At 35.0% G+C, this 25750-nt stretch overlaps 3 protein-coding genes across 19 annotated transcripts; 2 read left to right on the top strand and 1 right to left on the bottom strand.

Annotated features, from left to right (window-relative positions):
* The first annotated feature begins 793 nt into the window (after positions 1 to 793).
* Positions 794 to 13630, top strand: LOC122399243 (tight junction protein ZO-2-like). Of its 10 annotated transcripts, none has more exons than XR_006259255.1 (19): positions 794 to 1133; positions 1334 to 1530; positions 6086 to 6255; positions 6348 to 6550; positions 6619 to 7050; positions 7151 to 7211; positions 7298 to 7448; positions 7558 to 7709; positions 7797 to 8091; positions 8155 to 8326; positions 8397 to 8622; positions 8694 to 8868; positions 10850 to 11059; positions 11187 to 11528; positions 11628 to 11863; positions 12604 to 12793; positions 12888 to 13130; positions 13211 to 13303; positions 13404 to 13630. XR_006259255.1 is itself a non-coding variant. In XM_043399779.1 (19 exons), the coding sequence occupies exons 3-19, from the start codon at positions 1378 to 1380 to the stop codon at positions 13405 to 13407; spliced, it is 3588 nt and encodes a 1195-aa protein (XP_043255714.1). In that variant the 5' UTR covers positions 794 to 1007; positions 1095 to 1133; positions 1334 to 1377; the 3' UTR covers positions 13408 to 13630. The 10 variants fall into 10 exon arrangements, 8 of the variants coding, with proteins under 8 accessions (XP_043255714.1, XP_043255720.1, XP_043255715.1 ...); XR_006259254.1 differs by having other exon boundaries at positions 13184 to 13303; XM_043399779.1 differs by having other exon boundaries at positions 794 to 1007; positions 1095 to 1133; positions 12888 to 13303.
* LOC122399244 (mitochondrial glutamate carrier 1-like) lies at positions 7298 to 20647 on the bottom strand. Of its 8 annotated transcripts, none has more exons than XR_006259258.1 (9): positions 20434 to 20647; positions 18261 to 18324; positions 17783 to 17917; positions 16535 to 16684; positions 16325 to 16461; positions 16061 to 16246; positions 15834 to 15984; positions 15437 to 15683; positions 7298 to 7428 (listed from the first exon to the last, which is right to left on the bottom strand). XR_006259258.1 is itself a non-coding variant. In XM_043399787.1 (8 exons), the coding sequence occupies exons 2-8, from the start codon at positions 18296 to 18298 to the stop codon at positions 15545 to 15547; spliced, it is 936 nt and encodes a 311-aa protein (XP_043255722.1). In that variant the 5' UTR covers positions 18299 to 18324; positions 20434 to 20647; the 3' UTR covers positions 15316 to 15544. The 8 variants fall into 8 exon arrangements, 5 of the variants coding, with proteins under 5 accessions (XP_043255722.1, XP_043255724.1, XP_043255727.1 ...); XR_006259256.1 differs by lacking the exon at positions 7298 to 7428 and adding an exon at positions 10934 to 11071; XR_006259257.1 differs by lacking the exon at positions 7298 to 7428 and adding an exon at positions 14190 to 15069.
* Positions 20648 to 21029: 382 nt separating this feature from the next.
* Positions 21030 to 25657, top strand: LOC122398732 (golgin subfamily A member 2-like). The gene is made up of 12 exons (XM_043398868.1): positions 21030 to 21199; positions 21499 to 21579; positions 21704 to 22156; positions 22354 to 22549; positions 22624 to 22931; positions 22991 to 23167; positions 23267 to 23485; positions 23570 to 23755; positions 23828 to 24079; positions 24162 to 24462; positions 24552 to 24749; positions 25277 to 25657. Exons 1-12 carry the CDS (start codon positions 21155 to 21157, stop codon positions 25462 to 25464), a joined length of 2604 nt encoding a protein of 867 aa, XP_043254803.1. The 5' UTR covers positions 21030 to 21154; the 3' UTR covers positions 25465 to 25657.
* Positions 25658 to 25750: the final 93 nt, after the last annotated feature.

The raw sequence follows: 25750 nt of genomic DNA, 5'->3' as shown, positions 1-25750 counted from the left end.
TTGGAAAGAATATATTTATTTCTCCGTTAGTTCTCGTTGGTTTCCTAATATTTCGATTTCCAGCTCAAATGTTTACGATATTTTAGCTTCGATGATGGGAACAGAACGTCCATCGTCCAATAGCGTACCTCAGATTTCAAATGAATTTCTTTTCATGGTATTATTGTATTTTGCATATTCGTTAAAGGTATTCTTAGAATTTATATTATTGAATAGCGATAATTTTGTTGTTTAATAAATTTTGAGTGCCTAACGTGTGACGATTTTCATATTTCCATTTTCAAAATTCTTAGTTATCAAATTTAACACTTATAGATCACCGTAAATATATTAAAACTCAAACATCCGCCAAAAAGTTTAAAAATATTTTTGACGCAACTAAATCTACCATTTAAAGATTAAAATATCCCTTTTGCAATGACACCCTTGAAAGTTGATGTATTAGATTTTTTTACTATTTTATTCTACTTTGAATATGTGTAGGACAATTAAAAACATTGCAAATTTATTCTAGGTATCTAATCAATTTCAATTTATTAAGCATTTTATGTTATAAGACATGATTTGGAAATTGATTATATATTTTAATCGGACCCAGGAAATAAAGACAAAAATGTTTTATCTGTAATAAATGTCTCGTTTTGTACAAATGTAAATTCTAATGCTTATGACTGTTCTTCCAATACCGATTGCACGTTGCTCATTCAAAATAGAGACGGAAGCGAAGGGAAATGCGTCGAAATACAATGAATTACGAAGCCAGGTCGTGATTCTGGGGCTTCGTTGGGTCGATAGATCGATCTTTCTTCCGGAGTTGACAAAGAATTACGTAGATATTTCATCGGCTCATCCCGTATCAGTAACACCCGCCGTGATAAGTAACGCTGCGAAGCCGCCCACATTTCGAATGGTTCTTCTGTTCACTTTGTGCTATCCCATCGTGGATCGACGTTCAAAGTGTTTCGAGCTTACGCTTCCACCCCGGTAAATGGTTCAAACACGACTCAGTAAGTGATTTTTATCATTAAATATAATCGCGATACGGTGTGTTTCGATGTGAATCTTTGAATACAAAAAAATTTGAGTGAATTTAGAAACCTTTTGCACAACGGTACACCTGTGATTGAGATCTCGTAAGTATAGCTTTTGTCTTTTAAAAATTGCAACTATACTCGGTGAACAATTACTCTAATACGCGTAAAATCATCGAGATCGACGCCATTGTGAATAGTTACCAAAAGTTTTTGTAATTGGTAATATTTTGTTATTTATTTAGTTAACCGATGAAACTAGCTCATTGTTGATTAAAATTCTACCTACGTCTGATCTACAGGCTTTTCTATATCGATTCGTTGATAAAGAGATTGGATCAGGACCATGAAAATATTCGGAAAATTCTTCCACAACGGGAAAAGAAAAAGAAAGGAACGCGGCTCGAAGAAAGATTTACTGAGAAAGAGGAGCCACGCACCGCGCGACAACTTTCTTTTGGGTGGGAGCCAATCCAGGAGACATAAACGGAAGCATAGGGTAAGCAACTCATTTGGAAAGGAAACGAAGATAAATGAGTAACATTAAAAGAACAAACTAAGAAAACTAGTATGTAAATCTGAAATACCAAACTATTTCTAACGAGGAACAAAGGGACGATGGATTTCTAAAATCATGACGAGATACGTACACGGTGTTAATAATATTTTGTTCGGTATGATATTATTTGCGATCGATAAGTATTATTAAAAATGAATTTTCGAATTTATCGAGACTTTTACGGCGAAAATGCTATTGTAAGTAAATTCGTGACTCAAAGCCATCGCTGAAGACGCACACAAAGAAAAGCGCCACTTTGACTAGAATATGACACACCTCTCGAGCAGCTGGAATGTGTCGGCGTAGCTCAGGTACCAGTCTTTTGTGTCCTTTATTCTAATTTTCTCATAGATTCGCAGGTAGCACACGGCATACATTTCAAGAAATTCGGAACAAGTGCAACCACGGAATAAAATTAAGAATACCTTTCTTCGAATAATCATATAAACTAAAATTTAATTATCAGAGTATTAGATTTTCCCAATTTTCAAATCATATCAAAGCGAGCCCGTGTTATAAGGGGGATATCTAAAACTAGAATATAGATTTTCGTTTGTTTATATTCCGACGCTTTATCGCAAAGTTTATTATTCTACTCTAGCGTGCAGAAGACTGCACGTGGCGTGGAGGTTTCTTTTTCCTTCGCAGGCTGCCTGCGAGTGTAAGAAACACACAAATGTTTCGATCGTGTTTAAATCATGACGCATAAGTGTTACAAAAGGTACAGGCAAATAATAAATAATAGTTTTAAGGTAACGAAAAATACCAACGTGATTCTATTGCGTTACGAATCCCTACTTCGCGGCTCGAGATCGGGCCCATCACTAGCGAAGCCGAAAACCGGTGCGCAAGCACGCGCATGCTGGACGGTCCCCTACCACTCCCCCCAGGTCCCCTTGCGCAGGTCCACAGTCCCCACCATTTCCCACTCCTCGCGACACGTTCACTCGAACAAGCCTCTGTACTCTTCCCCGCAGCCACCAAGCCCGTTTCTCATCCGATTTGCGTCGACCTGCTGCCTGCCGCGGCCAAGCCACGCTTGGAGCTATGCGCCGATCTTCGGGGAAAGAGAATTTCTCGACTTTCCGACGCGTGTAACCTTGCACTTTTATCAATTTTTGTCGTGCGTTTCGTCTCGGTTTGAAGTGCGTGGATCGTGGACGAAGTGACCGAGCGTACAGTGCCAAAGTTTCTCATCGTGGATCTCAAAAGTTCGTGGATGGTGTTAAAACGTCGTCGCCCGTGCCGTTTGGAATTTCGATACCGTGGACCGTGGATTTTCTATTCCAAACGCTGTAGGATTTATTTGCTCTCCTATTCACGATCACGTGAGACGTTTTCTATTTTAATTTCACGACGTTCCACGCCTCAGTCTCTTCCCTTCGTTCGATAAATGATTTTTCGTGCTTCCTTTCTTTCACGATCCGATGCAAGGATGCAAGAGTTCGATGGCTTTTCTTTGCACGGACACATGTAAATGTTTCCCGTTTGTACGAATCGTTTCGTCATAAAGTTTATCGCGTTCGAGACGAGGAAACGAACTGTGAAGTTTGACTTTCCTTGGTACAGTTCGTTTTTTTCTGTTTCTTTGTATTCCATTAAATCCATATTAACGAACCTTGAACAGTAATTATTTTCACAGTATCCTGAAACCGAGAATATTCGATTTTCATATACGAAGAAGCTTCTGGTAAATAAATCTTTGAATATTTGAAATTATTTGTTATCGTTGAAGGAATAACTTCATGCTTTTCGTTGGACGATGCGGAAGTTACGGTGCTTCTTTGGCTTCTGAAAGCATTTTCTCACAGTTGTTCTTTGCATTGGCCGAGGGTGACTCGGACCATTGGAATTTGTTCCCCGCTGACAACGTGGTAATGATTTTTCGAGCGGAGCGAGATTACTTTTCACCCGAAGTTTCTCTCCACTTGCCAAGTATACAATGTGTTTATAGTGGCTCGAACTTGTCCTTGTAGATCCAGATCGAGTTTGGAAAATGGATGTTCGAGCGATAGAATAGAACCCCGTGCATTTCTGTGCAACAAGTGGCGAGCCTTGAAAGAAAATTAGAACCTTCAACGAAACAATTTTTTATACTGTTTGTATTATTCAAACATTCGAACGTTGAACGAAAGATTTCTGTTTACATTCTATGGATATAAAACGCGAAAAATAATTACTGGTTCAAATCGAAATTCTTTTTAATTGTTATATCTATGTAAAAAAAAATGAATGTTCGATAACATACGTGGTCCCTTGACGCATGATTTTGTAAATTTACAGCATTATATGCTAGGAGAGAATGACTACTGGTAAAACACTGCTCAACAAACGCGTGAACAAGCTAGGTAAACGCAATAGCTTCTTTAAACAACATTGAAGCTTGAAAAATTATAAAAGGACGCAAGTATAAGTTCATACGATTGTAACATGCAAATAACGAGAAATTAACAGGCCGTTTATTGTAAAGTTACGTAAAATCCTTGCTCAACGATTGTGCAATTTTTTTTTTTTAACGAAAATTAATAATACGTAATAAGAATGGAAAACTGTTACGCGGCGGAATTAAATAGAACATTTCGAACGTACAGAAACGATCGTTAAGAATAGAAAAGAACTTTCGCGGCGTGTAAAAGGCGAATGAGAGAAAGAGACTGAAATTAGTATCGATCGCGATCGAACGAAATATTCAAGATCAACATAGAAAAACGCCGAGCGTAAAACATGGAATTAGAACGACGAGGAAAGTGAAGGTCTGATCACTCGAAAGGAAAATGGAATTCCATAACTGTGCGTTGCTTTGAATTCTCCACGGTGTTGCGCGCATCGCGTTAAATTGCAACGCGATTGGGAAAACTCTCTCATTGGAAAACGAGGTCATGCAATTTTACAGAATAGATTATCCCGGAACGGCGCGTGGATAGAAGTATAACAGAATAAAAGAAAGAGAGAGAGAAAGAAAAAAACGTTGGATGCGTCCGGAATGCACGTGGGTTTGATCGCTCCTACGTCGTTGTTTGCGACGCCTATGCGCCGGAAAACACTGCCAACGTTCATCCGTTTCGTTTTTCTAGCAGCCATAGTAATACATCAATTGTATACACTGTAAAATATTTTCAAAATGATCAGTTAAAAGTAGACGTAACAGCGTATTTAAGCAGGAAAAGTTCCAAAACAATTTTAAGGAAGGTATCGAAATAAAATAGAATTCATTCGACGAGAAAATGTTGAAGAAAGAAGATGAGAATTTCTATTGCGGGACAACTCATGGAGATTTTACAGAAAAGAATTTTTTCTAAGAAAGGAAAAAGAAGAAAAGTATCAGACACGTGAAGAGTATCCGTAAGTTTAAAAAAATTATTGGACTGAAAAAGGAGAATTTCAAAAAAGAATGTTTTGAACAAGAAGATCATCGAGAGAACGATTTTGGAAAATTTTTAAACGATTCTGATTTTCGTACGCGTGCAATATTAAATACTGAATAACGCAAATTAAATGAAAGAAAATTCTTGGAAATTTTGCAATATTAACAACGTTCGTCTTAATGAAACAAGAGGAAAAGGCGTGGAAATAACAAAAATGTCGCTGCAAACACGTTGAAAGGGGGAAAACGTCGAATTTTCAAGACGAGGTTTTCCAACACGCGAGAATGGATAGAAACGACAACAATGTGGGTGTCGGAAATTCGGGAAATCCACCGAATTCATCTTCAACGACACACAGCAGTAATCTTCACAACACTTCCGGTGGAACCGATGCACAGGTGCGAACTAACAAATTTTGCGTAAACAAACGAAATCCTAAACTGAATGTAACGCTATTGGTCTTTTGCAAATACAGAAAATAAATTTTAACGTAAAACCGAATAAAAGAATTCAAGTTACATCGGTATTTATTTTTTTGTTTCTAATATTATCTGAAATCTCTCCCACCTTCGTTTTTACCGTGGCTGTGGTCATTGTTGTGATTGCAATTGCCCTGATTCAGACAAACTTACGTGAATTATAAACTAAAATATAATCCTGGATGGGGTTCGAGTGAAGTATTCGTTAAGCAGAAGAAGAATCCGCTTAACGAGAATCCCTAGAATTTTCATCCAATTAGGTACTTGTTCCGTTTGTTTCCTCGAATTCCTTCCATCAGTTCGCCGAGAACTAGATTCCTCGCGACTTTAATAGAAAAATAAGACATTTCGTAGGTTTGTATCTGGAACGTACAAGTAAGTATACAATTCGTCGCCGCGTGACGATCGAAATAAAAGATGGATGTTCCATTCGCTGTTCAATAATAACACTGGTCAACGGTAAATACACGTGTATCTTTCATCCAAATAATCAATTTCCTGCTATTTGAATTGAATAAACTGTATTTAAATTAAATAAATGAATTATTTCCTACCTTGATACACATAAAAGTAAATAGAAAGATGACCAGTGTAATCCGTTGATCTACTGTTATCGAAACAAATTTCTCATCTGTTTCAATTATTTTTCAGAACGGAGACAGGGGATGGGAGGTCCATCATGTCACGGTTACCAGGGTTCCCGGTTACGGATTCGGGATCGCTGTTTCCGGTGGCAGAGATAATCCCCATTTCACGAACGGTGATCCCGCTATTGCCATTTCCGATGTCTTGAAGGCTGGACCTGCCGAAGGAAAATTACAGTAAGACAACGTACAGGGTGTTTCATAAAAAAGATACTTCTGAATTGATGGAAAGATGAAATAGTATTGAACCGATCCTGTCTGTTAATCAGAGTGAACGATCGGATAATATCAGCGAATGGAATATCGTTAGAGGGTGCCGATTATGGGGCTGCAATTCGCGTCCTCAGAGACTCTGGATCAACGGTTCTGTTGGTTGTCAAACGCAGAGCCGCGTCAAATTCATCCGGTATTCTAGGAAACCCTACTTTCCAGAGCCATCGACTCACTCTCACGAGAAACAATAAAAAAGATGGTAAGCAGAGTGTATAACCACCGGCAATATTTAGAACAAAAACTTCTTTTTAATTTGTTTTCCTTTAGATTTCGGAATTGTCCTCGGTTTCCGCCTCTACGTGAAAGAAGTAACTCGTGAGAACACGGGCGTGAAACCAGGGGATGTTTTAACACGAATTGGCAGCGTGGCTACGGACAATATGAGTCTAAAGGAAGCCAAGAAATTGATGGACCAATGCAAGGATAGATTGTCTATCGTGGTGACTCGAGACAATTCGTGTTGCCACGTTCAACAGCAAGTGAAGAGCGAAACTGGGGAGTACCTCTCCGGAACAACGAGTTACAGTAGCCAGAACTTGTACGTTCCACCTCCGACGAGACAGCCGATAGAGGACAAAAGTAATCTTGTTCCCAGAGGCCGTACTAGAGGTCCTTTGATGGACGTTTCTCTTAGTCAGTTGGATCTCCCTGCAACGCCTACGGTTGATCCTCCCAGGCCACCGCCTCCTAGACCAGAAGGTATATCATTTTAGAGTGTATATTTATTTACAAAATTAATGTAACCTAATGTAAATTAAAATTGATATTATTAAATCCCCGTTAATATCGTTCTTTTCAGATTATTATAGCACAAGAAGGCAACTGTATGACGAGGATTTATCTCGGAATAAACTTCCAATGTAAGTGATATTTTTTCGTTCGAATATTAATAACTTTTACAGAAGAAAACGAATATTTTGTAACATTTATTAACTTATTTCTCCAGGCCAGATCCTCGATTTATAACTTTCCAAAAAGAGGGGTCAGTAGGTGTTCGCTTAAGCGGTGGAAACGAAACTGGTGTGTTTGTAACTGCTGTTCAAGCAGGGAGTCCAGCATCTCTTCAGGGCTTGCAACCTGGAGATAAAATACTCAAGGTACAATCCAGTATCTTGAGTTTTCCTTAAAATAAGAAAAAAATTATTTTAAAAACAATACTCTGTAAAGTTGTCTAACCGTTTGTATTATTGCAATGTTACAATTCAGATAAATGATATGGATATGAAGGGAGTAACAAGAGAAGAAGCCGTTCTCTTCTTGCTTAGTTTACAAGAACAGATCGATTTGATTGTTCAACATCGTCGTCAAGAATACGACCAAGTGGTAGCTTCCGGAAAGGGTGATTCTTTTCACATAAAGTATGTATTAATTCATGATTTTATACGATAAATGTGGATCGAATTAGCAAACGTTTAACAACGAGAAACTTTGTTGAAACGTTACAGGACTCACTTCCACTACGAACAACCACAAAAGAGTGAAATGAGCTTCCGTAGCGGGGACGTATTTCACGTGGTGGACACACTACACAATGGTGTTGTTGGTTCTTGGCAAGTTTTCCGTATTGGTAGGAACAATCAAGAAGTACAGAAGGGAATTATTCCGAATAAAGCTCGAGCCGAGGAACTAGCTACTGCTCAATTCAACGCGACGAAGAAGGAACAGAGTGCTAATGAAAGCAGAGGTAGCTTTTTTAGGAGAAGAAGAAGCAGCCATAGACGTTCGAAATCTCTTGGAAGAGTAAGTTTATTGTATTTAATAACGGAAGTAAATTTAATTAACGCGTTATTTATGCGTTTTTAGGATCACTGGGACGACGTAGTATTTTCTGATAGTGTTAGCAAATTTCCTGCTTACGAAAGAGTTATTTTAAGGCATCCAGGTTTCGTTAGACCAGTTGTACTTTTTGGACCAGTTGCGGACCTAGCCAGGGAGAAGCTTTTAAAGGATTTCCCCGATAAGTTCACATCTCCGCGTAAGTGGAAAGTTTCAATTTATATTTGTGTTAATTTGAAACGCTCTAAAGAAACTTAATTTCTTTACAGAAATGGAAAACCAACTAGACGATAGCGTTGGAAAGAATACAAAATCGTCAGGTATTATCCGACTGAGTGCCATTAGAGAAGTAATGGATCGGGGAAAGCACGCATTACTGGATATCACTCCAAACGCTGTAGACCGATTGAACTATGCCCAGTTTTACCCTATAGTTATTTTTCTGAAAGCCGAAACGAAGCAAATTATCAAGGAAATGCGAGCTGGAATTCCCAAGTACGTTTTTATGGAAGAAATTTTCATTTATTGTAAGGTTCCGTCTATGAAGAATGTTGTTCTTGTTTCAGATCGGCGCATAAGAGCAGTAAAAAACTTTTGGAACAGTGTCAGAAACTAGATAAAATTTGGGGCCATATTTTTAGCGCGGTGATTACGTTGACGACACCGGAAGCCTGGTACCGAAAATTAAGAGAACTGATCGATCGACAGCAACAGGGATTACTGTGGATGAGCCAAACCAAGGTAATATATTTAAATCACTTTGAAAATAGTTTCCACATACAATGGATAGAGGCTTTGCACTCCGAGTTAACTTTTTTTGCAAATCATTGGAGTTCAAAACCTCAGTTGAAAAACTCGGAAAACAGGGCTTGAAAAGGTACCGAAAATAATTGTTTCAAACTGTACTTCTTAACGTCTTTAATCACTGGATCTCTTAAAATTACATTACGTCGTAGATCAATAAATATAGGTATATTATTGAATAATTTGACTGTCGGTGTTTCATATCTATTACTTGAAAAAATAATCATCTAATCTGACCCGTGAGAATAGCAAATATTTATTAATTAATCTCTGCATAGAATCTAAAAAAAAATAACGGTTACAGAACTTATCTGAGAGCTGGTATAGTCCGGAATTTAGGTATTTTGTAACAGTTATTCAGAATAAAAGTTCTTTAGAGATAAAAGTGAAATTATTTTGTAATAATTTATTATAGCCGTCATATGGTCGACAAATGACGTGGGAGCTATGTCATTCGTCCGATGACCCTCGTGATTTACCTCCACCTCCCGTACCTCCGATTTCAAAGGAAACTGCATTTCATGATGTGAACGAAAATAACACTTATCACACGGACAAATTATTTTCTTTACCTTCTTATCCGTCTCTAACTTCTGACGTTGTCCGTGAGCAATTTTTCGGCTATATTTGAACCCTACTTTTCCCTAATCAGGTGTCTTGATCATCAACTCTTTCGTAACCGGATAGTAATTTAAATAAATCTTCACGCCATTTTAAAAAGACCAAAGATTTTAAACATACTTTAATGGTCCAAATATTATAGAGTTCACTTATCATTAACTATTGGTAAATTTATAAATATTTAGAAATTTAATTCATCTATATTAAAATTACGAATTATTATCTACTAAGATTTTCGAGACACCTTGTGTTTTACACTAAATTCAATTTGCATGACCACATTTCACAGCTTTATTGTATCAAATCATAAGTTAAAAAATTATTGCACAATACACGTAACGTATTATAAATATTCTACAAATTTCTCGAAGAAAATTTATTACTTTATATTTTTGAATAAGATTATTTCAAAGTGAATATCAAGTCGTATTATTAGGAACACGCTAAATGGGAGAATCACGAGGATAAAACAAATCTAATTCATAATCTCATGAAGAAACATGATTAACACATTTTTAACAATGTTTCATCTCATAGTCGTTTACGAAAGTATAAAATTATTTGAATAAGAACTTATTACAGAATCAAAAACATGTAAAAAAGTGGAGTATTTAGGTAACATTAAAAAGCGACGATATTTAGGTGACTAAATCATCGTAATAGATAATACACGTATAATCAATAAAATCATCTAATTGAATTAATTTTCTAGGAATTTATTTTATCATTCATCCTGCATCTTCTTGCAAGACTAACAGAATGTTTGATGGTATGTTTTGTTCTGATTTTTACATGTGAAGTCGCCAGTGCCGAGTAATTGTAAAACATTTCGCTATTCCAAATCAGAAAGTAATTGGATGATATAAGAATACAGTAATGCACAATCAACTTTCCACTTCATGGATTCATCTCCACAAATTCCTACCATTTAGCATCCTGAACTCAACAAAACTGGACCCAGTCAAAAAGGAAAGGGAATCAATTTTTTTTGCAAATTATTTGTTTCATAAAAGAATGTTCCAAATATAAGTTGTAACTTTGAAGAATTATATCTATCTCGTTTCCTCCTGTTATAACTCTTTCTTTGTCAACCAACATTCGAATACAGTTCTACATAGAAATATGCTACTTTGCATGTCTTAATTTTCACTGTCGAGTCCCACGTCTTATGATGGTTAACTGTGCATTACTGGATTCTGGAAATATATGTTAACGAATGAAAAGAAGAAAGGTTTGAAAGGGATTAACAGAGCATAAACCTCTGTAATGTGTTGTCCTCTGTGTCCTGCGATGATAGCCGGAAGAAGCACTCTCGGATGACTTCCTATTCCCGATGACTTCTCGCCTCTCCTATGCCTCCTCCCCGGAGAGTGACTTGGAACTCAGCCCGGCGCCAGCTTTACCAGGTGCTCTGGGTGCACCGTCTAGATTGAAAAGTAGCTCCGATCCAAGTATCGCAACGCAAGACGACATTGCTGCACCACCACCATATTCGACCACTTATCAGGTAAACATACAACTGTCACACAAACATAATAATTATATCGCAATTAGTTAAAGAGTCTTAATTTTCTAGATGTAATGTGAAATTTTTGCAATTCTATTTCCTATAAGATTCGTATCTTTTTCTCTAGCAATCCTTCGAGCAACCAAAAAGGAGATCGCAAGGAGGAATGGGAGATGGAAAGTACGGATTCTCGTTGTCGGGACAAGTTAGTAATCAGTCTGGCTCTCCAGAGTATCTCGGTGGCTCGTTCGAGCCGAGATCGTCTCATCATAGTCCTCCCGATTTACCGCCGCGAGTGGATCGTAATGCAAAACCAAACAACCAGTCAGAACGGAACACGATCGGAAGATCTGCTCAAGAACGATTACTAAACAAAACGGATTCAGTATTGGATGTTGCTAATTATATAAATGCCACGCCTCATAAAGCCAATGCCACATCGTCCCTTGAAAGAGCTCAACTAAAAGCGGTAAAAATTATTTAATATTTATTTGTAGCATTCAAACTAGATAGAACAATTGATTTCGTGATTACGAATCGTCTATTATTATGATCTTATTTTGCATAGGGGAGCTACGACAGTATGTCCTCTTACGATTCCTATAATAATACAAATGGAAATACTAATTATGGAGGACCAGGACTAAGTACGTCGACCGGTCGATTGGGCCCTAATGTTCCCGATGACTTAAAAAGCAGCAGTGGACCAACACGATCACACGATCCATATAGATTTACCAGATCAACAGCACAACCGATACCGAGTCACGATCCACAAACACGAACCGATTACGCCAAATATAGGTATTTTCTTTTACTAGCAAAGAAAAAGTTTCATCTATTTTTCATTGTTGCATTTGGAATGTGATATGTGGAATATGTTTAAAATCTGTGTGCATAACAAAAAAACTACTTTCCATGTCTTAAATAATAATTAATCATTATGTTTTCCAGAATTATATAGACAATCTTAAATTCTAAGCACGAAACAATTTAATTGTTACTAAAAATGTTTAACCGTTTCTTCTGTCAATCTTTTTCTTTCTCTTTAGAGTGATGGCGCGGAAACCACGACCATTGAGAAGGGCTTGTAGAATTTATATTTCTAGTCGTGATACATTAGTTTAAAAGTCCTGTTCTGTTGTAATTTGTGTTATTTCATCTAGCGCTAATATATAAATGCATGTACGCTTTTGCACGTGATAATATTTTTGAAAATCTCACTTGTAAAAGAATTATAAAATGTACAATCGATGCATCATAGTTAGACGCGCACATTTATCAACTGCAATTTACTAATAAAAGTAAATTTTCTTACAAAATTAATTTTAACGAAGAATCCTATTTTTTCGTTTCTTTTACGTAATACCAACCAAAATTACTGGTTTTTATTAGTTCTCCTAGCTTCAATTTCTTTATTTTATTATATAGCTTGTGCATATTTTGTATACTAAAATTTTAGAAGCTGAGCATTTTCCAATATTATTTGTCCAACATCCTATTGTACCCTTGTATGCTAGAATATTTTGCTTTATATATTGTAGCCGCACAACTGATTACAAGTCGATAACACTTCCTCAAAACAAACCTGGAGGATCGTATAAACCAATACCACCTCCAAAACCAAAAAACTACAGACCACCGCAAACGAATTTGACGCAACAAGAAAATAATGGAAACGATGGAAGCAATACCCATCAACATTCAAAGAGTTACTCCATTGCTACTTCTCATGTAAGTATGATTTCTGTTTCTTTTTTATTCTAATTCTAAATTTTAAATGGAAAAATGGAAAAATTCAAGCAAAAATTGTGTTATTTTCTTTTAGGTAGAAGGTAATAACAACGTACAGCGTAATAGTGGCCAGTACTACTACAATATTCCACCTCCAAATCGTCACGATTCGAATCTTGGGAATTCTCATCATAACTTGAGCCACCTTTCTACGCCTGCACACAATCACAGTTTGAGTCACACGCATGCGCATTGTAGCCCACCAATATCAGCGGCACATAGTCACAGCAATAGTGCCAGTCAGTTGAGCCTCGGTCTCTCGCACAACAGGAATAACGTAAGTCATAATGGATATGTTGTAAACAATGGTCATAACGCTTCTGCACAAAGTTTCCCAACGAGTCCAGGGCACAACAGAGAACCGAGTGGACTGGACCTCGCTGGAAGTAGAGAACAAAGAGGAAGTGCCTTCGAACTTTATCGCAAACCTGTGCACCACTATAACGCGAGGTGAGAATGATTTTCTTGTTCTAGAACAATAGCCGTATATTAAATGATCGAAAATATTTTCCACGACGGTTTATTAATAAAATTGTTCTGATTATTACAGTTAACGGGCACAAAGATTTGTAGTTTATTGCCGGGGGAAAAGATAAACGGAGAAATGAATTGTATTAACTCGAGACGAACATTTCGAAGGTATAGAGATTCGAGTGCCTTAATAAAATTTAAAAACGATAAATAATAGAAATTCTGAAAAGGAAATTTTGTTTAAGCAGGGTTCAATAAAGCAATAGAAAATTGAATCCTTTCAGTACTTTTTTCACTGACTTTGTACATATGATTTTAATAAAAAAAGAAACATATAACACAGTTTTGCAGAAATAATTGTTGAATAAATATTCTCTTTCACTCTCTTTCTCTCTAATAACTATCTATTATAAAAAATGATAATAATAATAAATCCACCTTTCGACAAATATTTTGACGCTAATATCGAAATAAAATTTCGTTAAAGAATTTTTTATATAGAGATGCGAGATGTCATAGGAATAATTATTAAGAATAAGTCGAGATTTTAATTGGGCAGATTTACTTTTGTATAACATTAATATACATTAATAACATTAATATTTCTGTTACAATTTTTGGAGAACCTAGATTAAAATTGACAGTGAATTTCCACTTTAGGAAATTTTCTAGAACTCCCCACAATATTCTCTAGGAAGGAAACAAGGAAGAAGAACAGTTTAACTCTTAACTGTTATGATATTTTTAAAAAATTCTTTTACCTATAATTTAATATCTTTAGACTAGATAAATACTTTAAAAAAAATTCAAAATACTTTAAAAAGGATTCTTTGAAAATATCTAAAAATTTAGGTAAATTCAGCGGTATAAATTTAATAATACTGGAAACAGATCATTTTCAAAAATACAAACAATGTTTACTTTTTCAACGCTTTAAAATAAATCATATAGTTAATTACGTTAATAAAACATATGTTGAAATTAACATAGAAAAATTTTTAATTAATGGATTGTTTGTATTTTATTGCCGTTTGTTATTAATCATGTCAATTAAGAGTTATTCTGAATCGTTTGATTCTTACCGTTATAGTAATTCCTGATAACTAAATCAACTAGAATCAGTAAAACAACTACAATCTTACAAAATGTAAGCTCCTGTTATCACGATATGCTAAACCAGTGTTTCCAAAAGTATATTTTTTAGTATAATACATACTGTTAAAAGGTATTTGTAAAAATAAAAATACAAACGAAACTATTTATAGATATTCCTAATCAATTTTTTCACGAAAATTTATATTTAGATATGTAATAGGTTATAGTTTCATTTATTAGGTTTACTCCCTTTACTTGTAGGCAAGCTTAAAATAAATACGCATAAACAACTATTTTGATTTAGACCTTAATTAAAACCTTATTAACTCTATAAAAAAATTAAGCCCCTTAAGTCGACAAAGCTTTTTACTTTAATCGGTATTAAAAAAAGAAATTAAACAAATAAACTGGAAACACTGGTTCTGGAAAAGCTAATTTATGTAAAAGGCAGTACGATGGAACAAATAAAATCCACGACTTACGATACTAGTTCGATGACGAAAATAGGCGAACATGGTCGAAAATCATGGGTTTTATATCTTCATTTAATTATAATACTATATCAGATTCAACGTCATTATTATCAGCGTTGATTTACCCCATATATGGAACAGATGAACCTTGATTATCCAGATTTAACAATCATAAAACTACAGAAAATAAAGGATAATTTCATTTAAAACAGTTGAAATTGTATTAGTATTTAAAAACTACCAAATATTATTACTTAATAAAATTCATACTACATGCAAAAGTTTTGACTTTTTTTTTATGGTCGTTAGGCTTATTTTATATCATTTATTGCACAACAGAGTCTGAGAAGCTGAAAAGAAAAAGAAAAAAAAATGAAAAGAATGTTTATATTCTCAGCAAATATACGTTTAAAAATTGGTGTCTATATAAAAAAATTCAAAATAATAATTCACAAAAAATTGTGTCTATAATCAGATTGTCTAATGCCCGATAATCAAAGTTCTATGATTATACAAAAAAAGAAGAAAAAAATAATTCACTTACTGGACAACTAGCGAATCGTACTAAGCGAAAATACATCTATAATACGCCAGTTATTGTCAGTTTAATCCCAGAGTATTCAAGACGGCAGAGAAGAGCGATGGGCGATGTTCATTTAAGGCCTAAAAGCCTCTCCGCGACGCCGAGGTAGTAAACAGTTTGTGCGATCCCGAAAAGGGGCGCTATGACGATCATTCTACACGCACCGCCTTTGAAGAATGCCGTCGGTCCCTCGTTCTTCAACGTTTTACTGCAAGAACATAATTTCTTTTTACAAATCTTAAGTCCTCTTGTAAATCACCGGCTGAGTCCGTCCGACTCAAATCCAATTGTCAGATATCCGTACATCTCCAATGGTTGGTTCTAAGCAAATATGTATTTTTGATACATTAGTACATACCTTATACAGTCGAACACACCATTATATGTTGGTTCGTCGGGAGCTTTCTTGATTACTTGCAGTCTAGTTTTGATTACATCGAATGGATTGACCATCAGCGCAGCCGTAGAACCAGCCGCACAGCCAGCCAAAAACGAACACCAAAACACGGCTGATCGTAACAACAAAGGTACATTTTAAAAAACGCGTTAAACTTTAAATGTATTTTTCATTGTGAACAGACTTACAAGAGCCATCCTCTCTTTTCGGTCCAATATCGTTCAATCTAGCAAAGAGCGGGAAGTATATAACAGAAAATGTGACGTCTCTAAGTGCTGTTGCACCCATGCCTTGGTAGAGTCCGAAGATACCTCTCTTTCGAAGAAGATCTTTCGTCAGAGACAAGGCTGACACCTTTGTCACAGTTTTTCCAGCTGCAATAAGATATTTGCTCAAAGTCAATTAAAAATCCCTTCGGGAAATACGTTATAAATTTTACAAAATCTAATCACCTTTCTTTGCCGCTGCTGCTACTCGTCCAGCATCCTGCATTTGAATTTTCAGCAGCTCCATCGGAGTCGTGACGATTATTTGACATGCTCCCGCTAGACCACCGGCAAGCATTTCGCGTGCTATTGGCAATTTCTGTCTGAAAGTCATTCAACGTTAAACTAAATAACAACCAAATACGAGAAACGCCAAATAACATTTAATTAACATACCCAGGACCTGTGGATAGATAATGTCGGAAAGTATCGTTGGCAGTGAGTTTGATTGCTTTCTCTGGAGTGATTAGAAGAATATTTACTGCAGATCCTTTGTACATGCCGAAATAGCCCTCCGCTTTTTGAGTTTTCATGAAACAATCAAGCCTGAAAGTGCATTGTACTCGTTTATTTTTCACGATCGTGAACTTATCCAATGTACAGTGGTGTCTGTTAAGTTGCAGTACAATCGGTATTCAACAGTGTTGGACAAAACGTAAACTGATTAACGATTAACGATTACGATTATCGCGTAGCCAAGTCAATGGTAGATAAATGATTATAATCACTGAATAATCAGTAATCGAACTTCGCGGTCCTGTGTGAGTTCAACTCAAATAATAATTATTTCCTTGGTACTTAAAATACAATGTGTTTATATTACTCTGTTAGTTCTTGTAAACTAATATGGCCGAAGTATCAATCGCCGATTTCGATGAATTTTTGACATAGTGGTCCATGTTGAGGAGATGAAATCTACCCTCAAAGCAAAGGTAGTAAAAGCGGATTGGTAACAAAAAAAATGCATTAGTTTAAGTAATATATTGAAAAATTAAATCAATTACAAAAATAATTACAAAATAATTACTGTCCAACTCTGATACCCAGTGCCTGCAACTAAAGAGGTAGGGAAACAAAATTCGGTTACTCTTATATCATCGACTCGCTTGCCTAGGAGAAAAAAGTGCGGAACGGTAATAGCAAGTGATAAATCATAAAAATGAATAAAAGTTTTGCAACCGAAATTGCAGAAAGGTGAATTCGATTTACAAAAAGTTAGATTTAATATACAAAACCTGTATCGAACAGTGAAAACGAATGAGACACGATTACGTTTTATCGTCGGACATCTTCCTTCACCCTTCGACCAGTTACATACGCTTCGTTCAACTTAAAATTAATTATTTTCTCGTTCGGTATTATTTTCGTTATCAGGATGAAGGAGAAAATATAGAAATTTTACGTTTCTGCATCCATGATTCGTTATTAACTTGACACCGACGGTCGTACGTCGAAGATAAACGCCGAGGCATAGTCCGAGTCGTCAGTTCCGGGAACTGGTCGTGTTTAGGGCTAATTTTACTGCAACTCTACAGGTAGAAATCGCTGCAACTCAACAGACAACACTATATTTCTCAAATTTGCAACGACATCTGAAAAAAAAATATTGCATGTAGTTCGTCGTATCGTATACAAGTTACTCACATAGATTTGTACATTTGTTCGCCATTGGGTCCGACAACTTGATTCTGTAATCGTGTTTTAACCAAGTCCAGTGGGAATACGACAGACACCCCGATAATACCTGCGATCCCGCCATTTATAATTTTTGGTAAAAGTCTACAATGAAAATAATTTACAATGAACTTCGATTTGCGATTATCTATACCGCTCGTCGTAGATATATGTACCATAGTTGCATTCAAATTTGATTAAATACAAATCAAATCATTAGCCTGAACGTCGTAACGTATCGTTCCTCCACGAGAAGAAGGCACAGCGAGTTTCTATCCCCACTCTTGCTGCAGTCCGTTGATTGGCTGTCACCGATCTTCGTCACCGTTTTCGACCAGTACCTGCGAGTCAGCGCTTGCAGCAGGAAGGGGGACACGCTGTGCCTTCTTCTCGTGGAAGAACGATAGATTATTAATTGATATTCTAATTCAAAACGTGTTTCACTTACTTAAATTGATCCGGAGCTTTCACGCTGTTCTTTTCCATTGAAACTAGAGTTTAAAACTTCCTCCCTATTGTGAAATTATATTTTATTATATATGCACACACTGTTAATAATACAATCAATCTATAATACGCGCTGACAAATATATTTCTTCTACCGTACGTACTTTGCAAGATAATTATACTGTACGTTACATCGAGGCGAATGATCTTCTACTCGTGACGGTTAAAAATAAAAGGCGAAAATTAAATTATAAGATAATGTCGTTTGTTTTCATAGTCTTGTTTACTGTGCCAATTGCGTGACATAAGCACCGAGCGAAGACACGAGGTTGTACGGAATATCTTTTATCGTAGATAAGAATACTTTCTGTCAGTAATTTAAGCTAGAAAGACAAGATCTTCCCGATAAACGAATTTTCGTATAATCGATCGATCATGGACAAAAAGTAGTCATATCCAATGTTTAAAAAACAGAGATAATTCGTGTCGTTTAACACAGTTACAATATTGCACTAATATACGTGATGCATTTTTCTACGATCAATATTCCAGTTAATCGACATTCTACTCTATACATATGTATCTTATATACACATAATAATATAAATGATCCCTGTCATTCTGGCAACATTCGTGCTTCTATTTCCTATGTAGTGCAATGTGGCCTGAACACATCATCGATTTCTTACGAAAACCGAAGCTTCCAGCAAACTCTTAAGAGCATTGGCGTTGGCTTATATCAAACGTTGAAACATTCAAACATCTTCGGAAATTTTTTATGTAATAGAATACGAGAAATTTCGTGGGACATATCGATCGATCTCTTTTAAAAGGATGCTTTCGTCTTCAACGAGTTCGTTCGAAAACCACCTTAATATTCAATAAATTACTAGACCAATTAACGAAATTTCTATGTACCAGCAGGAAGGAATAAATATTCTGTATGTATAATTACACACGAATTTAAATACTTTAGATAGACGGTTATTAATTAAAAATTGTACAAGAAATATATAGCACGTAATAAACAGTGCATTTAATTGATCATTGTCGCGCGTTCTATTTGACCTACTTGCTATGGGAACTTGGTCAACCAAATAATAATGGTTTCGCGTTTCAAACCTTGTATGAAATTCTGCGAAATTTCTGTTTAACCAATTTTTTAATTTAGTATTAACGCAACTTTCAAACTGTTGGTTCTCACCAATTACGTTACGTTACGTTTTGCTAATCTGAATTTCAAATTATTTCAAATTTCTATTCGTTTCGAAAAGAAATGTTTTATTTATTTTTTTGTATAACTTTGAATAGCTACGAATTCAAACTGTTTTGCGATCTCAATGCTTAATATAACGAACAAAAATTGCGGAAATATTACGTAACGAATTAAAGTGTATATAACAAGATTTGCGTGTTACAGTGATCTTTGTAAACTGTAAATATTAAAATCAAACGAAGGTAATCGGAAAATCTAAATGAAATTATAGAGAAAATGGAACTTTGAGAATTTGCAAAATAGGAATACGTTTTAAATACCGATGAGAATATTATAATAAAATATCGCGGATAAATACAAATAACATACTATATACGTACGTTAGTGCATAAATATTGATAAACAAGTAAATAATTGAGTAAAGGAATCCATAAATAAATAATGAAACGTGCAAATAGTTAAACGGCGAGATATTCAAATATAATTGAACGAATAAAAAGACAAAGGTTACAAGGTTATTAATAACAATATACACAAAGAAAAAATGCAGAATATGCGAGATATAATGCCCAATAAAATAAGTTGGGCAACTTGAGAGAAAGAATATACGTTCCAAAGGTTATGTCTAACAATCTGAAACCCCTGACAATGCATTTCAATAATTGCCAATTGCTTTCAATCGATAACGATTAGATAAATAAAGGCTTTTCAATTATAAACAACTGACAATCACAGATCGTACAATTGAATTCTTCAATTGAATCGCAAAACAATTTCATATTAAGAAAATTGTATCGATTGATATTCGCATTCAAGAAGAGGACCGAAAGTGTGGAAAATGTTTCGATAAAGAAAATACTATTGGCAAACACTGAAGTTTCTTTCGAGACAGTTGATTGATATTTTGGAATGACAGTCGACCGGAAATTCAGCAGAAGACATATTCGCTGGTACTCACCGATCGAAAGTGGAGAGTAGTCGTTTCTGATGTTCCGTTGACGAAAAGCAGTTCTCAGCATCGAAATAAATGATAAGGATGAGAATAAAAGTTCAATCTCTCACAGACAACCTGGCTAGCATGATCCTTTACGAATTTCAGTTACACTGAGTATCTAAAGTGAAAAAAGAGAACTCGACACGGCCCACGAGTAGAATCGTCGTTCACTACGTCACAAACTACACACCAATCGCGATAGCCTTTAGGAACGAGAGGGTGAAAGAAAGAGAGGGACGATGCCCCCTCTTTGGCGCGCCGCCATATTGTTAGTTCCCTAACTGTAAAAAAACCCCTAGTCCTATGCAGGCTGACGAAGTACACGGACTCGAATATATACAATCTTTACTGTTGAACAAAGGCGTTATAATTTCCCAAGTCTCACTATTCCCACATAATTCTAAAATCAATCTAATCATCTAATCATAATCGCGAGATATTGAATGTCTAGGAATTTTAATGCCCACGCTGCTTCTTCGACGAGCCGTTAGAGGCGCCTCTCTCTGTCATTTATTGCCATTAACTATCTAAATGAACGATGTCATCGACAGAAAGGAAAAACTTCATTAAGCATGAGATAACCTCGATCCTAAATAATACAATATTTTTAATTACGATGATGTAAATACTTGTGCTAGAGCATAATCGAGAGCTTTGTTTGTTAGTTTTTGTGTAACACTTCAAAATGAATTTAAGTAAAAGCGAAAAACTTTTAGCTGCTAAGAAGAAGGTATCACTTTTTTTAAATATTGACAGCTACGTAGATACTTTTATACCAGTTGGCACTTATAAAAAGTTTACATTTTTTAACGCGTTGCTTAATAAATATTTTCATATGTCAGTCGCACAAGGGAAAAACTATTTTTGTCACTGCGTTAAAAGTTTTTGTTTTTTTTTTTTTCTGTAAATTTTTAGGTTATGTCAACTGTCAAATATCTTTTATTATTACACTGCAATTATTTATTCAACGATGATAATTGTTCACCTTATGAAAGCTATTTGTACTTATGAATTCTTTTATCTATTTAGCTCAAAGAATTTCAATTGAAAAAAATCCAGGATGTTTCTACAAAACAAGAACATCAATCGGTGGATTTACCATCCTCTCAGGTAAATAAAATATCATTTATGAATTTTATAAGGTTATCCAGATTAAATCTTACAATAGATAGCACTGATAAATGGTTTGACTATTCTTTGTTAACCTAAACTAATATTTCTGATTAATTTACAGTGTCAAAATACAGAAATTAATAAATCAGAATTGGAAGCTAGTAATAATGTATCTACAATGGAAACTGTTGAAAATAATATACATGTTATCAATCAAGATTTCCAAAAAAATGAAACAATGCCTAACAGTTTAAAGGTAAATACTGAACCTATAGTAAATCATAAAGAATTACAGAATTCCGTGGAGGAGACTATAAAACCCATTCAAGAAATGCAAGAGATTAATGTAAGATCAGAAATGGAGAAAAAAGTTGAATTAAACAATTTTCCAAAAGTACAAAAAGAACATCTTTTGGAAATGGCTTCTGCAGTTGCAGATGTTTTGACAAATGATTCAGAACACGTAGAGACAACTTTGGACTGTGATTTGACATGTCATAATCAGTTCTTAAGTTCCTGTTTGGAGGAGCAGAAAAAGGTTGTGAACGAATTGCACATAGAACTTAGCAATTCTGTGAGTATATACGTTGTATATATGTTTAAAAGATTGCTTTAATTTAACAAAATAAACGACTACATTTCGAAGATTATAAATTAACAATTCCAAAGACTTAGTTTTATTTTGAATCTTATAATTTAGTATGTTGAATTTTAAGATATCGATTAGGATATTGGTGTTCCTTTAAAAATGATTTTTAAACGATTAATCAGCGTTGCAGAGTTGTAGAATTAGAGGCCAAATTAAAAGCGAGCGAGTTAGAATTTCAGTCGCATCTAGCGCGTGAAATAAATCCTTTGAAAGAACAACTTCAGATACATACTCAAACGACTGGTATTCTCATAGCAGAAAAGGCTGAGCTTACTGCTGCTCTTAGTCAGGCTCAGCAAGATGCTAGACAAAGTTCAGGTTTATATCTAAATTTTATCAATCTTCTTACACAGTTATTAATTTCATGTTATTTAAAAATAAACATTGTTTAGAAGAGAAAGAAGAAATAATGGGAAAGTTTAAAAATTCACAAGTTCGCGTGATCGAATTAGAGAAAGAGACTACAGCTTTGAAAAGCAGTAACGAGGAGATACGGAAAAATTATCATCAATTGCAAAATGATTATGAATCTCTAGAAAAAAAATTCTATGAATTGAAAAAAGAAAAGGAAGATTTAAACTTGGAGGCATCTGAATTAAAACAGAAATTGAATCTAAAAAAAACAGAATTAATTGCTGTTCAACAAGAACTTCATGAAAAGACAGCGCTACTTTCGTTGAGCGAGCTCAGAATACAACAGGTAATGTATATTGTTTATGAAAAATTTGTGCAATTTTTATTTCTTTTGTATTAATGTAGATGAGAGGTGCTACATCAACGGAGGAAGAAAAGCATACAGGAACACTATTAGAACAAGAATTGATACAAGCTAAAGAATCTTTAAAAGTTGTTAGCACTGAAAAAGACGAAGCCAATAAACAGTACCAGAATTACGTCAAACAATTAGATATGCAACAAGCTAAATTATTAGATGAGGTGAGTCAGATAAATACACTTCAAAAATTCTATGTAAATTCATTGTATTAACGGCAAATCTGTTTTTATCTATCTATGAATACCATATTTTTTTTACAGATAAAAACGCAGAATAAAACGATAGATGATTTACAATTAAGGGAACAAAGTTATGTGCAAAGATTGTCAGAACTTGAACAGCAATTACAACAAGAAAAAGAGAAATTAGAACATTTATTACCTTTACGAGATCGTAAGGAACAAATAGATAATCTGTTGAAAAATATTGACGAACTGACATTAGAACAAGAAAGGCTCCATATTACGCTTTCAGAAAAGGTAAATTGTTAATTATGATTAACAACTATGAAACTTGTTGTAAAGATTACTCTGTGTAATTATAAGCGATTCGTATGTATCTAGGATTCGCAAATCGAAATGTTAACGAAAGACATAAACGATTTGCGCGAGGCAAGCAATCAAGAAGCCGAAGTAACAAAATTAGCTAGCGCGCTTGAAAGTGAACAGTTAGGTGCGTCCAGAGCAGTACATCAAAATCGACAATTAAAAGATCAGTTGACTGACATGGAGAATGCTTTTGTTTCTCTAGTAAGCGTATCTTTAATTAAAATCTTAATTAAGTATTTAGGTTCATACTTAATGAATTATACAATTTTTAAGAGCAATGCAAAGTTGGACTTAACAGAACAACTTCAAGCGGAGCGTTCCATTGGACGGAAACTAAATACTCGGTTAAATGACGTTGAAACTGAGTTAGATCAATTAAAAGAAAAACTGAAAGAGAAGGAAGTTGCTATTGAAGAACTTGAAAAAGAAAAGTTTCAAGCGGCTCAGATAACTGATCAAATACAACATTATCAGGCGCAATCGCATCATGTTGATACGTTCCAGCGGGAACTTCAACATGCTTTGGTAAATATTTATTTATTTTATACTTGATCAATATACAGAACTATCCCGAAGTGGCAGTGAAAATGTTTCGTTTGTGCCACAGGTAACTATAGAAAAACTAGAAAAAGAAAAGGAACAACTTCTAGAGAAAATAAAAGAAAGAAGCCAAGATAGCACTTGTCCTCAAAACAATTTGGGTGCATTAACTACCAACGACGAATTAAATCAGGAAGGGAAAGCACATCCGGAAAAATTGGAGGAAAGTGATATCATGGCATCAGAACCAGTGAAGTTACTCGAACAGAGATTCAAACAAACGATGGAACGAGTTGCGGAACTTACAGAAGAGAAACAAAAACTTGAGCATCTTGTTTTGCAACTTCAAAGCGAAACAGAAACAATAGGTACGAACATTTGAAGAATGCAATAAATAAATATTTTTAGTTTCTTTTGCATTCTAACTTTGATATTCACAAAAATTATTTTTTTTTAGGGGAATATATAACGTTGTATCAAAAGCAAAGAGCAGTCCTTCAAGTTAGGGCAATAGAAAGAGAACAGGTGTTTCGACAATTATTTGAACAAAAAAATCAATTGCAAGAGCAATTGCATAAGTTGAAGATTTTAGTCAGTAATTTTCTTAGAAAGGAATATATTCATTCTAATGGGACGGAATATTCGATCCAAACAGGTATTAACCGAAGTTTATATTTCATTAAAATGTACAGAATTACCGTTTAGAGCCCATCGATCTCCCCCATTCCTCACGTCTGTCGATCTTCTCCGCCTGCCCCACTTTTACCGCCAATACCGTTGTAGATCCAGGCGACACGGTTATGGTAAGAGGAGGTAGTGACGCCATTTTTCTACTTGGTAACTTTGCTCGAAACGAGCATGATATCATAACGTAAAGGAGACGTATTTCTTGTTTCTTGCAACTTCAAAGCAACTATTTCGTTAGAATTGAATGTTGAACATTTACCGACTAAACATTTTCGATTCTACTAATTTAGATATACATATATCGAATTCAAATACTGCGCAATAACGTGAAGCTGCATTCTATTCGATTACTGCGGCAATCTTCAGAACTAAAAATAGAGTCATTCGTGAAGTAGAATCGTGTCCATCTCTATATTCTTGCCACAGCTTGATCCCAAACAACTAGTAGAAATACAAGAGTTAGTCTAATTTCTTAAAGAAAATATCTCTTTTCAGAGATGAATTCAAATGATTCTGTAGTCGCGGAAAAAACGAAAGAAGCAACAGAATCACAAACGGACAACAAAAGTGTCTCAGAACTCCTAGATGTTCTAACAGAAATAAAGGACTGTAAGGATTGCTTCTTGTTTGAGCCAAATTTTCATCCATGTCCTTGGTGTTCTGGAAAGTTACTCACAGTATAAAAGATATGTTGTATGCATATCCTATATTTTTTAGTATAGAATGTTAATATACAATTTTTAATGGACACTCATTTGTAGAATATAATTGTATATAAGACAAAGATTATAATAACTGCAATTTGTAAATGATCAACATGGAAAAAGAACAATTTTTTCAAAAACTATTGACCTTTTTGTTAAAAAGAAGTATAAAGGGGAGAATAATTTTGATATAAATAACTACTAAATCTATTTGTTACTTTGTTCCAAATGAAAACGTATTTGAAATTTTCTATCAGATATTTTT

The sequence above is a fragment of the Colletes gigas genome, unplaced genomic scaffold (genome assembly GCF_013123115.1).
Source record: "Colletes gigas isolate AHSC1104 unplaced genomic scaffold, ASM1312311v1 Colletes_gigas_Sc00012, whole genome shotgun sequence".
Lineage (NCBI taxonomy): Eukaryota > Metazoa > Arthropoda > Insecta > Hymenoptera > Colletidae > Colletes > Colletes gigas.
This window is presented reverse-complemented; position numbering and strand designations above follow the sequence as displayed.

What these genes read in the sequence shown, in the direction of transcription:
- LOC122399243 (XM_043399780.1), top strand. Translation starts at nt 1,378, where the DNA reads ATGAAAATATTCGGAAAATTCTTCCACAACGGGAAAAGAAAAAGAAAG. An exon ending in CGATAAGTTCACATCTCCGC is followed by an intron (nt 8,327 to 8,396) that starts GTAAGTGGAAAG and finishes ATTTCTTTACAG; the next exon opens with AAATGGAAAACCAACTAGAC. An exon ending in AAAGAGCTCAACTAAAAGCG is followed by an intron (nt 11,529 to 11,627) that starts GTAAAAATTATT and finishes TATTTTGCATAG; the next exon opens with GGGAGCTACGACAGTATGTC.
- LOC122399244 (XM_043399787.1), bottom strand. Translation starts at nt 18,298, where the DNA reads ATGGAAAAGAACAGCGTGAAAGCTCCGGATCAATTTAA. An exon ending in AAAGCTCCGGATCAATTTAA is followed by an intron (nt 17,918 to 18,260) that starts GTAAGTGAAACA and finishes TTTTCATTGTAG; the next exon opens with ACTTTTACCAAAAATTATAA. An exon ending in GAACAAATGTACAAATCTAT is followed by an intron (nt 16,685 to 17,782) that starts GTGAGTAACTTG and finishes ATGCACTTTCAG; the next exon opens with GCTTGATTGTTTCATGAAAA.
- LOC122398732 (XM_043398868.1), top strand. Translation starts at nt 21,155, where the DNA reads ATGAATTTAAGTAAAAGCGAAAAACTTTTAGCTGCTAAGAAGAAG. An exon ending in ATATTACGCTTTCAGAAAAG is followed by an intron (nt 23,486 to 23,569) that starts GTAAATTGTTAA and finishes GTATGTATCTAG; the next exon opens with GATTCGCAAATCGAAATGTT. An exon ending in GGAATATTCGATCCAAACAG is followed by an intron (nt 24,750 to 25,276) that starts GTATTAACCGAA and finishes ATCTCTTTTCAG; the next exon opens with AGATGAATTCAAATGATTCT.